We start from the raw sequence: 14,937 nt of genomic DNA, 5'->3' as shown, positions 1-14,937 counted from the left end.
ACTTATAACTCCTCAAATATGCATTTTATAGCACATGTTTACGGGACATTTTTTCCTTGCTTTGGTCCATACTACCACCTCTCAAAGTTGCCTACACTACAGTCTTAGCAGCTACAGTGCCTGTACATGTATTGCACTGTCAGTGGTATCAGAACGGTTTTCGCTTATAACTTTCAAATCGTTCGTTTCCAGTACAGGGACTCTTACCTCAAATTGATATTTTTATCCTTCTCCATCATCCTAGAGAGCTTGTAACGTCATCACGGAATTACCCTACATACGAGGGTTGGAACTTTAATAGTGGCTACTATTTGTTTACAGCTCGTACAAAATAGATACGTGTTTCAAAGTTTTACTGTTCATTTTTGGAACATAACCTACGACCAGCTTAGAGACAGAAGTGATGACACTTTCTGCAGGACCTGACCATCATTTTGCAGGAAAATGCTCAAGCACCTACAGTGCAAGCTGTTACTGATTTGTTTGACTGAAGGGGCTGCTAAGTGCTATACCACCTACTGCACTCCCCTGACTTAAGCCCTCGATTTCTAAACTGAAGGAAACACTTCACGGCATTCGCTTCAGGACTGCTACAAATTCGTCGGGCAATAGACGGCGTCGCTCGAATTGTCAACACTCCTAAGAGTATCCTACGACTTCCACATCGCTGGCAACGGGTTATACACAATGATGGTGTCTACTTTGAAGGTCAATAAAACTTTGAAACACGTGTCTGTTTTGTGCGAGCTGCAAATAAATAGTTGCCACTATTAAAGTTACAACCCTCGTAAATTTACAGGCACCGGCGCCTATAATTTCGACGCTCTGTAGCGTCTTCGGGTGACGTTTCCGGACATGGGTTCCTTTGTAAAACTAGATCTACTAAGTTCCCTCTACAATCTCTAGGAGTGTGTAACATGAATTGTGACTCTGTATATCTACTATAGCCAGTGTTCCTTTCCCCGTTAAAATTATGGATAACTATCGCCTCTTTCGGCAACCCGTCGTTCAGTTTGCAAACTGTTTCCAGCAGTTCCCGTCTAAACATCTCATTACTTCCTACGTCACCTGCCCAGCTAAGAGATGGTCTTTTTTTGTACAGCGGTGATTGTGACCGATCCGTGCCAACCGTCGCCTTGTGGACCGAACAGCGTGTGCCGCACTGTGTCTGGACACGCGGTGTGCTCCTGCCAGCAGGGCTTCCTGGGATCACCGCCTTCCTGTAGACCCGAATGCGTCGTCAGCTCTGAGTGCGCCCAAAACAAAGCGTGTATCAATCGCAAGTGCGTCGACCCGTGCCCAGGGACCTGCGGCCTTAACGCACGATGCCAGGTCATCAACCACAATCCCATATGCTCCTGTGCGCCTGAGTACACTGGAGATCCGTTCACCATCTGCAACGTGGCTAAAGGTAAGTGTGTTCTGCGGCACTCATATTTCAAGTTTCAGTACTAGAACTCTCGGAAAAGTTATTACAAACCTTGCTGTAGCCAGTCTAGGTTCACGTTTCTGTCACATTTTCATCTCGGTCAGGGTAACTTTCCTATTATTGACAGATTGGCAGTCCTCTCGGAGCGCAGCCACGAAAACTTCACAAAAATCTGCATGCACCTACAAAACTAAAACATAGGGAGCACTGGTGCTTGAGAAAGAAGTACAATTAGCTAATGTTTGGCCCTGCCACTCAATTTGCTGAAATGTCAAAGTTGTTTCAATCGAGGCATGATTGCATATATTCTCATATTAGAATAGAGACATGAGCATAGATGAACGCTAAACATCAAGAAATGCACAATCCCTTCTTTTTTGTATATGAATTGTAAGGATCAGTCCCATGATAACGCCGCGCGGTCTAGGTCGCCTTGCTACAGTTCGCGCGGCTCCCCCCGTCGGAGGTTCGGGTCCTTCGGGCATCGGTGAATGTGTTATCTTTAGCGTAAGTTAGTTTAAGTTATATTAAGTTCTGTGTAAGCCCAGGGACCGATGACTTCAGTAGTTTGGTCCCATAAGAACTTACCACAAATTTAAAAAAAAATTGTAATGATAACTCATCAGCCATAACAAAGTTTATTTATTACACAAAAGTAATGTAATGATAACCCATCAGCCATAACAAAGTTTATTTATTACAAAAAAGTAATGCTTTCAATTTTCGAGACCTCACAGCAAATAGGAGACAAAAGTGCGAAACAGAATCCTCTAGCTTTGAAGATCATCAGTGAAGGGTACCATTACCAGCCAGGATTAATAGAATAGACAGGAAAGATTCAAGAAGTATGGTACACTTCGCCATGGGTTTGTGTAATAAGAGCGAGACGGTCACGGAGCAGGACAGATCCAGGATTATTTTTTTAGTGTAAGTGTTGGGGGGGGGGAGGGGGCAGGGATGGAGGTATCAGTCTTTTACTGTCGCATCATCTTTCTCCTCTCCCCTCTCCCCCAACATAACTAGCCGTCATTCCAACTTTTAACGTGCCATAGATGCCAACGATTTTAATAATGTATCGAAACATTTTAATACAATTATAAAAATTTGTTTGCGTTAACGTAGCACAACTTAAAGAAATTGCATTTCGCATTTCCAAAGAATTCATCCGAAAATTTGAGAAGCAGATATGTTGTCTTACGTTCAGGAAGATTTGGGCAACATATTAATTCCTCCCACACATGTCTCACGAAATGACCACTACTAGAGAATCAAAGAAATTAGGCCTCGCCTGTAAACCCCCTATACTTTAAAGACTTGAACTCCCATGTATAAAATATTTCTGAACGTCCAATGAGTTTACAAGTAAGTAAATTTATTATATATTTGACGTCAAGCATGTAAGAGAAAGTTCAGAAAAGGTCCTCTCATTCTGAAATACTGGGTGAGTATAGTCATGGTGATTTTCGCTCCTTTTAAAGCAAACTACAGTTTTTCACGTATCTCAGCGTTCTCCTGAACTATATGTCGTACAATTATATAATTTTTAGGTATATTCAGTGGTATATGTGGATACTGGCTGCAAAATGTGTTGCGAGTAGAGTAATATGTAACAAATTAAAGCATTTTGCCTGATGCTGAAATTTTATTGCATGAACAACGAGTATGTAGTAAGCGATATTTTTTTTTTTTTTCATTCCATCATTTGTGAGGGGCGTCAGCAAGAAAAAATTTGGAAGAAACGGTTTGTGTGAGCTATGTTGCTTCAGGACACATACCCAATTTCTAACTGTAGTGCTTGCTGTACTGTGTTAATATAAGCTTATACCTCTCAATGAGCGTATTATGACAGCATTTCAAGTTCTATCACCAATTATATGAAATTTAGAAACTCAAATTTTTGTTGGTCCTGGGATCAGTTAGACCTGCAACTGGTACCGGGTTACCGTGCACTTTTAGTAATGTAGTTATGGAGGTTTACCTTCAGTTATCCTTCGTACGCGTCATTCGCTGATGGAAGTGGGAAGGGGTTCCGAGAGCAACCTCCGCCACACACCATAATGTGTAGGTGAAGTCGTAGTAGCGCGAGTAGGCATTTGGGACAGAATAAACGCGGAGAAGGGTGTGACGCCTTATCGGCGATTGCAGGGCCGGAGATGGTATCGCAGAACCCGTGTGTGCCGTCACCGTGCGGTCCGAACGCTGAGTGCCGAGTGTCTGGAGAGCGCGCCGTGTGCAGCTGCTCGCCCGGTATGCTGGGCACACCGCCCTCTTGCCGGCCGGAGTGCGTCATCCACGAAGACTGCCCCGCCACGCTGGCGTGCGTGCGCGCGCGCTGCCGCGACCCCTGCGCCGGCTCCTGCGGCTTCAACGCGCGCTGCGAGGTGCGCGCGCACCAGCCCGTCTGCTCCTGTCTGCCCGGCTTCGAGGGCGACCCCTTCTCCGGCTGCAACCCCGTACAAGGTAGGACCGCGCGCCGCCGCATCCAGCCCTGCTCCACGACATGTGCTTGTCGGTCACCGTGTGCAGTGCCACTTGTTTCAGCCTGAGCGTCTAACTTCCAGCATCTGTCCGGAGTCAGTGAACTTCGCTCACTTGAAGCTATTGTAACATTGCGTTCTTCTAACCGAAAAGGGAGAGCGCCTTTATGTCCATTCAGAATGTGTACTTGGAAAGCTATGGTAATTCAGGTTTCAGTTGTTCGTGTACAGTAGGTAAGTATTATTTTTGGTACTGAGCAGGCGGATATTGTGCTGTTAAAACTGTCCGCTGCAAGCGGCTGAGGTACAATAAGGATATACCAACTGGAATACATTTTTCGTTTCGTGACATACTTTTAAGTAGCTTCTTTTATCTTCTGGAACGGAGCAGCTGGAGAATTAGATGAGGTACAGATGGAAATTGGTTTCCCTTGAATACTTAGCAAGTCCTTTACACTTACTAATTTTGCAAGTCGCCTCATACAAAAAATTAAAAGAATAAAAAGGTGTCATTGTACACAGGACATGAAACATCCTATTCCATCCAACGAGAAAGTAAAATTATTTCGTATTGGTAACTGACACATCTGGTGTGTACTAAAATAAAAAAAAAATCATGAGTGATTGGAGACAACTCTATAGTGTTGAATATGGACCACCAATAGTCAGTTACAGTTCATTCACCTGGAATATACAGGGTGAATCAGCTCCTCTACCAATAGGTTTTATGCAGCCCAACGCTACAAACAGAGTTTAGTCCCACAGAAAACAAGGGACAGGAATTTTTTTGTAGGAAATTTAATGTAGTTAAATTTTGTACTGGGTTACGTTTTCGCTGGAGGCGACGATTGTCGAGTTATTCAAGAAAATCACGCTTCAAGACCACTGTTGTACGTTTTTCTTTAATAATTCGAAAGCTATGGCCTCTAGCGAAAACGTTTCCGAGTACAAAGTAAACTATATTAAATATTCTACAAAAAGATCCTGTTCATTTTTTCTGTAGGACAAACACTTTCCACGAAGCGAGCGAGAGAATATGAAAATCTTGCTTGTGGTATTTGAAGGCGCTGCGGGTTGCATAAAATCAATGGGTATGAGCAGCTGAATCACACTGTATGGTTACGGCGACGTCTTACATACCAAACGCAACAATTTGCAGATGCGTCTCTAGTTTCTGCGGAGAGTTGTGTAAAAGTCCAAGTGAGCTTCTATTCAAACAGTAGCAGCAAATATACAAAAGTTCCCATATGAAATCTGTTTTTTACTCTATAATTTCTTATTAGATCCAAGTTGTATCACTAGATTTGTGTCAATAGGTCTACCATTTTGGTGCAAATAAATATTTAAAAATGTTAGTGACCATTGTATTTTTAGAACATATCATTGAAATGCGTTTCGGTACCCTAAAGAGACAGGGCTTGTCGAGTCAATATATGAGAGCTGTTCGGAAAGTAAAAGCCGGTCGGGCGCAAAATGGAAACCCTAGTAAAAATCCGATGAAGCTTTGCACAGATATGTTGAGCAATGTCTCTAGTAGGTCTGTCGATCACGTCATGTCGCTGTTTTCAGTTCTGAGCACACAGTGAGCTCGGGGGTACCTTGAAAATAGTGTTTCCCGCCAAGTATGAGGGCCTTGTGAGAGATTTCGCCTGATGTCATGCAACCCACATAACATAACTGTCACACGTTTCCTTCTTCGTCTCGGCCGCACTCTGCAATGGCAATGAAGATACTCCTGTAGCGTTTTCTATGGGAAATGTTCGATCAGCCACAATACAACCTGTAATTGGCTTCCCCTGTGTTTCATCTCTGTGAGCCGCTGACTATGAAGACGACATTTTGGTACAGACAACGAGCTATAGAACAGCGTAGAGATTTGGCGGAAAGCACAGGCGGCTGCCTTCTGCTATGAGGGTATTGGAAAGTTGGTACGACGCTACGACAGATATCTAAGTTGGGGCAGCGACTATGTAGGGAAATAGCTGGAAGAAGTAGCTAACTGTTGCAAATAACACATTTTTTTATTTTCTCAGTGGTTTCCATTTCGCGACCAATCGGACCTTACTTCCCGAATGGCCCTCGTAGTTCCTGCAGATGTCGGAGTTAGGTGGGGCACCTGGATGAACAGCGGTGACAGAAAAACAATAAAGTGTGAAGAGTGTCCTTTCACTAGTAGTTGAAACATGTTACGTTTTGCGGTATGATGCTCCACAAACGCCAGCAACTTGCAATGTTTGATAGTTGAGCAAAACTCCTTACAACTGATTAAAACTGTAACAAAACTTCTTTATAAATGAAACAAACTTGAACTAGTATGAAGATCGCTTCCTTGTGGGACGTGAGACGGTGTCGGTGGTGGCAACACGTGAGGTCGCTGTGTGTGAGCCGGTGTTGCGTTGTGGCAGTGGTGGCGGTGGAAGCGCCGCGCCGGCCGTGCCAGCCGTCGCCGTGCGGGCCGAACGCCGAGTGCCGCGAGCGGCGCGGCGCGGGCGCGTGCTCGTGCCGACCCGGCTACCACGGCGACCCTTATGCGGGCTGCAGGCCCGAGTGCGTGCTGTCGTCAGACTGCCCGCGGCACCTCGCCTGCACCGCCAACCGCTGCCGGGACCCGTGTCCCGGCACGTGCGGCGTGCGCGCCCTCTGCCTCGTCGCCAACCACGTGCCCACCTGTGGCTGCCCCGCCGGCTTCACTGGAGACGCTACCCGATCATGTTTTCCGATACCTGCCAGTAAGCTTGCTAACCTCTACACCACCTGCCCTGTTTCGCACCCCTTAGTGTTGTGGGCTGCAGCTCCTAACCTTATCATTCACCTCGACTAAAATGTCAGTATGTAGAGGCATTAACAACTTTCGATGACGTAAATAATGGTCACGCTCCCAGGAAGTTTTTTGACTTGTCGAGGTTACTGCTCCGAGAAGCTCCGAACGCACATAATGTTTTGTCGGCTATATGGAGGGGTAAGATATTTCCCATTTAACGTGTCGATGGTAACGACTCTGGTATCGTGGTATGTTGGGACATTCTGCAGTGACATATGGAATACTTCGTCCTATAGGAAACATCACTATTTCTTTCTAGACACGCTAGAGACCGAGAAGGCACAGCAGTAGACAATGTCTGTCCATCAACGGTTTACGATATAATGTTCCAGACTGACTCTTACTTAAGTAATCAATAACACAGAAAGGAAAAGAAAGTTAATAACGCATATTGCTATTAAGACAGAAGTTAGCATAAATCCTGGATCTACAAACATGAGAGAAAAGAAAGTCAAGTCAGAGTTACGAAATATTTTTATTTTGCATAGTAGATTCATAACATCATAGCTCCATTTTCAATACAAAAAAATCATTTTATTCATTGGGGGTTGTAAAGTAATATACTAACGCAATTTCGGAACTTGCCCCATCTACAAGCAAAAAGAGTATACGACCCCTTGAAAAATGATAGGCTATACGTTAATCCAGGTGCGTACGAGAAGAAAAAATCAAAAGACGAAACACTGATGGACAGATTTAAAAAAAATTAAACAGCGTATATGAACGATAGATGACGATCATGTACTCTGTTGACCATCACAATAGCAATTGCTCTGCATCAGATATATGGAATATTTGTGATGATCAGCTGGCTGCTGGAATATTATCTGTCGGCCATATGTGGTCTGTCTTTTTGAAGAAAAAGGGGGTTATTGACCATCAGCGTTCCGCCCTTTTTTTGTCATTCTTGTATGTACTTAAAACAACACATCTTATTTTACAAGGGCGCATATTCTCTTTTAACTGCCGATTGGTCAGTGCCCTGACATGGCAATAGTACAATATTGTTCAACTTCAAATTGTTTGCATAGGAAGAAAGAATCAGTTAATCCACATAACACATAATTCTTAAACTGTTAGTATTTTATTTGAATAGTTTTTGACTTACTCAAAGGGACTCGAAAATGTGCCTTGTTATTACTAAGATTAGTAACAACAAACCAATCCAATGTCATCTCGCACCGGCTGCGTCAAAGAACATGAATACAGCCATTCAAAATAGGTGTGTTTCTCACGCTCGAGATGGTCAGTAACAACTGTAACATGTATAAGTGCGAGAAAAGTTACAGAGATTTGCAAACTGTGCTTATATGTTTATCCTGCGCACTCTGTCTGATTTTCTAAAACGCATTTTAAGGGATCTATCATTCGTGGTAAACACACTTGTGTACTCCTGTTTTCAAAGCTGTAGTCCACAGTGCTAGGGTGTCGTTTCTTGTAAATCTGTCCTTACTGTAAAAAGTTCTAGCTCTTACCTGTAACTGTAGCTATTTATTATCTTCATTCTTATTGTAGTTCTTACTTCAGTTTGCCAATTAATTACCTAATTGTTAACAATTGCATCTACTTTTAGAAACCACACTGTCTCGCAAATTAAAATTTCTAGATACAGCATTTCAAAAACTTTATAATATTTTAATATCATCTACGCTAATACTGCACTCAGTGCTTAAGATAATACGTAAACTGCTGTACAGTCTGTAAATCTGTAAATCTGTGAATACAATAACAGCACTATTTTCCATATTATTAATATCTTCACAAATAGATTAAACTTTGCTGCTTAATTCTTATGTATCTTGATTTCCTTTTAATGTTGAAATCTGTACATCTTACATCTTTCCTAAACTATCCTTTCAACCACTGCTCCATAAAACCCACTTACTACCGCACTAATTATCCAGTAAATCGTCTGAACGCTAACGGGGAGAAAGGCAAATGTTAACCACTCTCGCTGTTAAACGTCGTAAGACATTTACATCGATTATTGAGTTTCCCGCTCTCTTGTTTTGAGAGCTGTCTTTAGTTGTAGCTCAATTGACATTGTGGCGTTGCTCCTTAGATCAGCAACTGTTTATGTCGGTCAGCACATAAGAACTACACGCAAACCGACTAATTTCTGTTAATTTTACTGAACATTGCGAGAGCTGTGTCTGGAATGGATACGTGCAACATACTAGTTACCCTTGGCCACCGCACGAAGCGTTTAGTGTCCTTTCTATGCTTTCTCGTTTCTTTAAGACATGCATCTTTTGTAAGAACCCAGCATGAGTGCACAAAACATGTCCTGCAGTTTGCTTTGCCTGTCAGCTAAATATGCGTGTAAACCAAATATAGGGAAATGAGTGATAGTCTTCGAATAGTTCAAGGTATTTCGGAATGCATCCTGATGCATGAGGAAATGCTTTGCAGAACCGGAACCATTTTTTTTTTTTTCACTCAGCTCATAATAACAGTACCATAGTGGTGTTCTCGACCACCTTGAGAGTGTGCTTCCACTGGTCCGCATACAAGCACGCGACATTTCGTATTCTCTGTATGCATTTACAACACCTTGGCAGCACTGGAAAAGGCCGAAATTCTTAAATCAGTCTCACATGCTATAATGCCCGTGTAAGATACTTTGCTGTTGATACTGACGTCGTGTAAAGACATGGCCGCCTATTGAATTTGTAACCGAATCACAGTATTGTTTGGTCCACACGCTAAACATGTTTAAAATCGTTGAAAGCGTTCGTTATATTGCGCGAGAGGAACTCGCTGTTATTTCACCAATTTATTTAAGCTGTAAGTAGATGACAATCTGTAAATTAATGAGGATATAAATAGTGTGTGGACTGACTCAATGCTCTAGTGGTCGAGATTCTTTATTGACAGGGACGTCTAGGGTTCATTTCCTGATTACCGCTTCAGATTTTTCTGGTGTAAGCATGTCGTTGTCGTCTAGTTTCAAGAATGACAACAATCTGCCGTACTCTCTGCTGTAACTTGGATTAGAACATTCTCTTACTTTGTCTTTTCCGCTACACAGTCTCAGCCTGTATCCATCCTCAAGCGTATGGTATGATCTGTCAAAAGAACATATTTGTGTTTTGACTGTAACACGAATATGCCAGTTTGAAAGGTTCTATAATTCACTTGAGTATACCTACACAGCTGAAACTGTGTGATGGAAAAGATAAAGTAAAAGAATGATTACGACACCCAGCGCGGAGGATTATTGACTTTCAAACAGTTTATTTTGGACCTTGTTGCAATTAAAATATTGTCTAGCTGGGTGTCAGTCTTTCAATTACTGTTGGGAAACATACCTACAACTGAACTACGAAATGGAATGCGCCATCTACTCAAAATAAATTCGTTTCTTAGCCGCCTTGTAGTTCGCATGATAGTATTCAAGATATCTGCATACTAGGGGAAAATAGTTAATCCTCAAAACAGGATCCTTGCAAAGCTTTCGTGGCTTGTGTTTCGATTTCTTAACAGACCGTGAAGTTTACATTCCCTCCTAGTGTTTATAATGCGGACTGTCATAATCAGTGTTCTCAATTGTTTTGTGCCCGGAATGAGAATTATACAAAACCTCAAACTACACCCCACAGTTTCCTAGACTAAATCTGTAGGAGATTTCCGTGTTTCGATACCTTCGTCCTTCTGGTTCACAGAAATGTTGAGTACGATACATAACGTCGAAAAAACTGCGAGTGGACATCGTGGTACGTTTATCCATTCCACACAGTAAGTACGTAATGGAAGTGAAGAATCACTAACTGAGAGTCAGTGATAGTATTGCCGTTGGTGTTAACGTGAGATGCGACGCTGACGCTTTGACATTTGCCGATCCCCCGGTAGCTCCCAGACGAGACAGAGTTGACCCCGCCTTTGCCCTAACACGATGCGGCCCGCAGCGCCGCCGGCTCCCCGCGACCCGTGCGCGGCCGGGACTTGTGGTCCGCACAGCAAGTGCCGCGTCGTGGACGGGCACGCCGTTTGCAGCTGCAGGCCGGGCTGCGTTAACACGCCGCCCAACTGCCGGCCCGAGTGCGTCGTCAGCGCCGAGTGCGCGCTCAACAGGGCGTGCGTCGCGCAGCGCTGCGTTGATCCCTGCCCCGGCACCTGCGGCCGCAATGCGCGTTGCCTTGTCGTCAACCACAGCCCCGTCTGCAGCTGTGCTCCAGGCTACACAGGAGACCCTTTCGTTCGCTGCGTCAGACCTCAAAGTAAGCGCCCCGCATTGACCCCTCCCAGGAAACGCTATCTCAACCTTTCCTTCATTCTCCCCTCCCCCTTCTCCCGATATAGCGTCATACAACCAAGTTATGACCGCTTAGGCTTTCCCGGTATGGTAATTTATGCTACGTGTGTCGTATTTTCAGCCGGATCCTAGTCAGAGTCGTGCATTGTTCTGCTTGTAACGTCATACTCATCGTTTGCCTCCCGTATCTTTTAGTCACCAGCTGGAAGCTGGAAACCAGACAAACACGCCATGCCACCAAACACTTTCAGGACGAAAAGAGGTTACGTCTACCAGCGGCGGTTTCATAAAACAGCAGTAAGTCAATAGCAGATTCTTCCATTTAACAATCCCTCTCATCCGATCCTTTGCTGTTGCTTCATTTTTCAAAAACTTTAACTTCGAACTCTTCTCAACACAATCACCAGCTGGCTTCACATAAAGCGTGATTATCTTTTACATAAAATATCGAATTTTTCAGTGCTCTATAGCTGTATTTAAAACATTGAATTACTGAACCCAAACAGAGTCGTGCAGTGCGCTTATAATAACGTCGTATTCATAACCCTCGCCTCTCGTATCTTTATTGTAATAGAGCGATTTGTTGGAAACGGCGTGCATACAAATGACGCGATCGAATGAGAAAGTGGTTGCCATCACTCAAAACCACATTACTTTCTAAAAAAATAATATCCACAGTAACGAAACTATGGTTTTTACTGAAATAAAGCTCTTACATACAGCTGCTTTTAAGGTCTGGGCACTGCTTAATTCCTGCTAATAAAAACGTCTAAAAATTATGTAATGCTTAGTTGTTTTCCTATTCCCTGTCTCCATGCCGTATGTTGCAGAAAACTAAGAGCATGTACTGTCACGATCCTAGAGTACATCGAGCAGCTGCTCCTTCGTCTCGTTTTTGATGTCATTATGACAGCGGTGGAGCCATTTGGTAGTCTGGCTTTGTTTCGTTGCAATTTAGTTTGATAATGCTCGACGGGCATGTGTGAACTTCAAATCCAGTCCTCTGAGGTTCAAACCTCAGCTGATAGTATGTTTCTGTCTCAAATCACGCCTTTCACCTCTGACGAGTCAGACTGTGGTTCTGAGTCCATGTTAAACTATGGGTCTTGCTGTAACTGACTGGTCAAGTCTGGTCAACAGTCGGAGGAAGCAAGGATATACGCTTTCATTAAGACCGTATCCGGTAAAGCATTGTGGTGTTCACATCTACCTTCGGGGTGAGGATAATTTTACATGAATATTGTCAATGATGAAGTCGATTTTATCACCTGTCGCATTGCTCATCGGAAACCATCTCCATCTCAATACATCCGAACATAAATTGCAATAGTTATGTTTTGCTGTACTTCGTGGTTTGTGCTCATTTTATTCAAACTAGTTGGCAAATATTTTTTGATAACATACATTTGCGAAATTTCCAGCGCCATACTGTCGTGTTAGTTTTTTATAAATGCCCACAATACACACATGTTCTTCCTTCCCAGACTGAGATTTTCACTCTGCAGCGGAATGTGCGCTGATATGAAACTTCCTAGCAGGTTAAATCTGTGTGCGCGACTGAGACTCGAACTCGGGACCTTGCCCACGGAAGGCAAAGGTCTCGAGTTCGAATCTCGGTCCGGCACACAGTTTTAACCTGCCAGGAAGTTTCATATCTGCACACACTCCACTTCGTAGTGAAAATCTCATTCTGAAAACATCCCCCAGGCTGTGGCTAAGCCATGTCTCCGTAATATCCTTTCTTCCGGGAGTGCTAGTTCTACAAGGTTCGCAGAAGAGCTTCTGTGGAATCTGGAAGGTAGGAGAATTGAAGCTATGAGGACGGGTCGTAAGTCGTGCTTGGGTAGCTCAGATGGTAGATCACTTGCCCGCTAGGCAAGGGTCTCGAGTTCTATTCTCGGTCCGGAACACAGTTTCATGTTATTCATTGATGAACTCTTGTGGCCGCTCCATCCTCACCTAACAAAGCTACTGCCTATGCGCAGACATCCACATGAACGCTGAAATGTGTTTTAACGACAATTTGCCGAACAAAAAAATCATTGCCCTCCAGTTTGAATATCCTTTGTTCTGTCATGGAATGGATGCTAGCATTGCAGTAATTCGACGAGCTGTGTACTTTTTACGAACTGAAAAGAGGAACTTCGCTTTTTCCGTTATGTAAAAGGTATTTGTTTATATTTTAACGTGAAGCCAGTTTAAGCGATATGGCGTCTACAATACGTGGCGCTCTAAGTGGTGTCTACCGGCATATATAAGCTTGTGAGAGCTTTTAGTAAGTGTATATTGCCTTAATTCTTTCTGTTTTTATATGGTGTTGTATCTGTAATTTGGTAGCGTCCAGTAAATGAAGTGAAATTTGTGTCAGCTGATTGCGAATCCACATAATCTTCGAAACTGATTTGTGGAAAAGCCGTAGTATTTCAAGACAATGCTGAAACAGAAATATTCAGTATTAGAAGAATAGAATTTCCATACATTCATTGAAATCTTTGTAAACTCTGACGAACGAGAACGTGTGGGTGTCTTAGAACAAATGTTTACTGGCAAATGAAACACAAACACAAGGCAGTACTTGGTGCTGTTAATCATACGCACGCAATGACAAAAATACGAGAGGCAAAGCAGAATGATGTGACCAGACGCCGAGGTACCACGTAGCATAGAATTGCTCTTATACTTCTCTTTGTTAATTACCCATCCTCCTCGTCATACAGATAAATAATCTTGCTTTTCACGTAACCTATACCAAAATCTCTTCCTGACTAGAGACCCTCTTGAACCTAAGAACGAAGAAATTCTTACGTCAAATAAAGCGTTACTACATGTCCCATTCTCTCCTATTTCATTTACTTCCATTTATAAGGCTCACAACAATATTAATCTCGAATGCGCCTGCTATACTGATACTCTGTGTGGTTGTATGACGTATAATCCTTTAGAAACCATTGCTAAAAATTCCCTTACCTCTTTCTTAACTACTCTAAAACAAATAATAGTCATCTGTATTTCCAAATGTTCTAATAGCTTTAAACTTCTTAGTCATATAATTAACAGAGTAGTAGTTGCCTACAACAATTCTTCATGTCACTATTTAAGTTCTTACTATTTCGGCTCCTAAGCTATGAAGCTGCACTTCCTAAATTTTATACTTTAACTGATTGCTAAATTACTGAAATGACTAAATGATCTTTCTTGTACATTAATAGTATGTATTAGCTAATTATTAAGTAATCGCCTTCCCTGAATACTTCCTTCTCTTTCCTTTCGTCTGTTATACGAAGATTGAGGCATAAGTAATTGCAAATATGTTTCTTACTCTAGAACGCGAAACAGTGACTAAAACCACAAACATAAACCATTACATTGCAAGTATCTATGAGCCAACAGATTGTGTAAGAGAAACTGACGAAAATCGTGTGAACGATCAAATGAGGTAGAAGAATCATTCACGACATGGGAAATGTGGAATAAGAATGTTGTTCATACGGCTGATATTCATCTTACGCAGATACTGATTGACCACTAATCTGTAGTTGTCAGCTGAGCGACACATCTTAACTACATTCTAACGTCATTCTCGCACAATATGAGCGGCACTTTCTCGATATCTGTTGTTATATTTTAGTCACATCATCCTTGAGAAAACATCTTATTGCGAGACTTATGCCTCAGTCTCGTATTAATAATTAACGTCCTTCCATTATGTATTTATTTATTTGCCTTGAAACTAAATGTCTTTCATGGTTTTGCTACCAGTTGATGCAAATCCTTCACAATAATTGAAAAATTACTTATTCCTCTGATGCATCGTTTCTAACTTCGGACAAAAATATAGCTTGTGCTCTTTAAAAAATACCTAATTTATAATTGTCCTTCTGATAGCATCTAGTTAATTGCACTGAAGAAAACGTGAAGTACTTATTAGCCTTCTCAAAAACTGTAGTAATAACAT

At 42.5% G+C, this 14,937-nt stretch overlaps 1 protein-coding gene across 1 annotated transcript in view; it reads left to right on the top strand.

Annotated features, from left to right (window-relative positions):
- LOC124775374 overlaps positions 1–14,937 on the top strand; it is a 607,101-nt gene that overhangs the window by 349,215 nt on the left and 242,949 nt on the right. Inside the window, exons 67-71 of the mRNA XM_047250212.1 lie at positions 1,103–1,411; positions 3,575–3,889; positions 6,312–6,635; positions 7,725–7,733; positions 10,636–10,947. Of these exons, the coding sequence (XP_047106168.1) occupies positions 1,103–1,411; positions 3,575–3,889; positions 6,312–6,635; positions 7,725–7,733; positions 10,636–10,947 (1,269 nt within the window). The remainder of the gene's footprint in view (positions 1–1,102; positions 1,412–3,574; positions 3,890–6,311; positions 6,636–7,724; positions 7,734–10,635; positions 10,948–14,937) is intronic.

Source organism: Schistocerca piceifrons, chromosome 1, assembly GCF_021461385.2.
Source record: "Schistocerca piceifrons isolate TAMUIC-IGC-003096 chromosome 1, iqSchPice1.1, whole genome shotgun sequence".
In the NCBI taxonomy this organism is placed as follows: Eukaryota; Metazoa; Arthropoda; class Insecta; order Orthoptera; family Acrididae; genus Schistocerca; species Schistocerca piceifrons.
The sequence above is the reverse complement of the archived record's forward strand: the minus strand, read 5'-3'. Positions and strand labels throughout refer to the sequence as shown.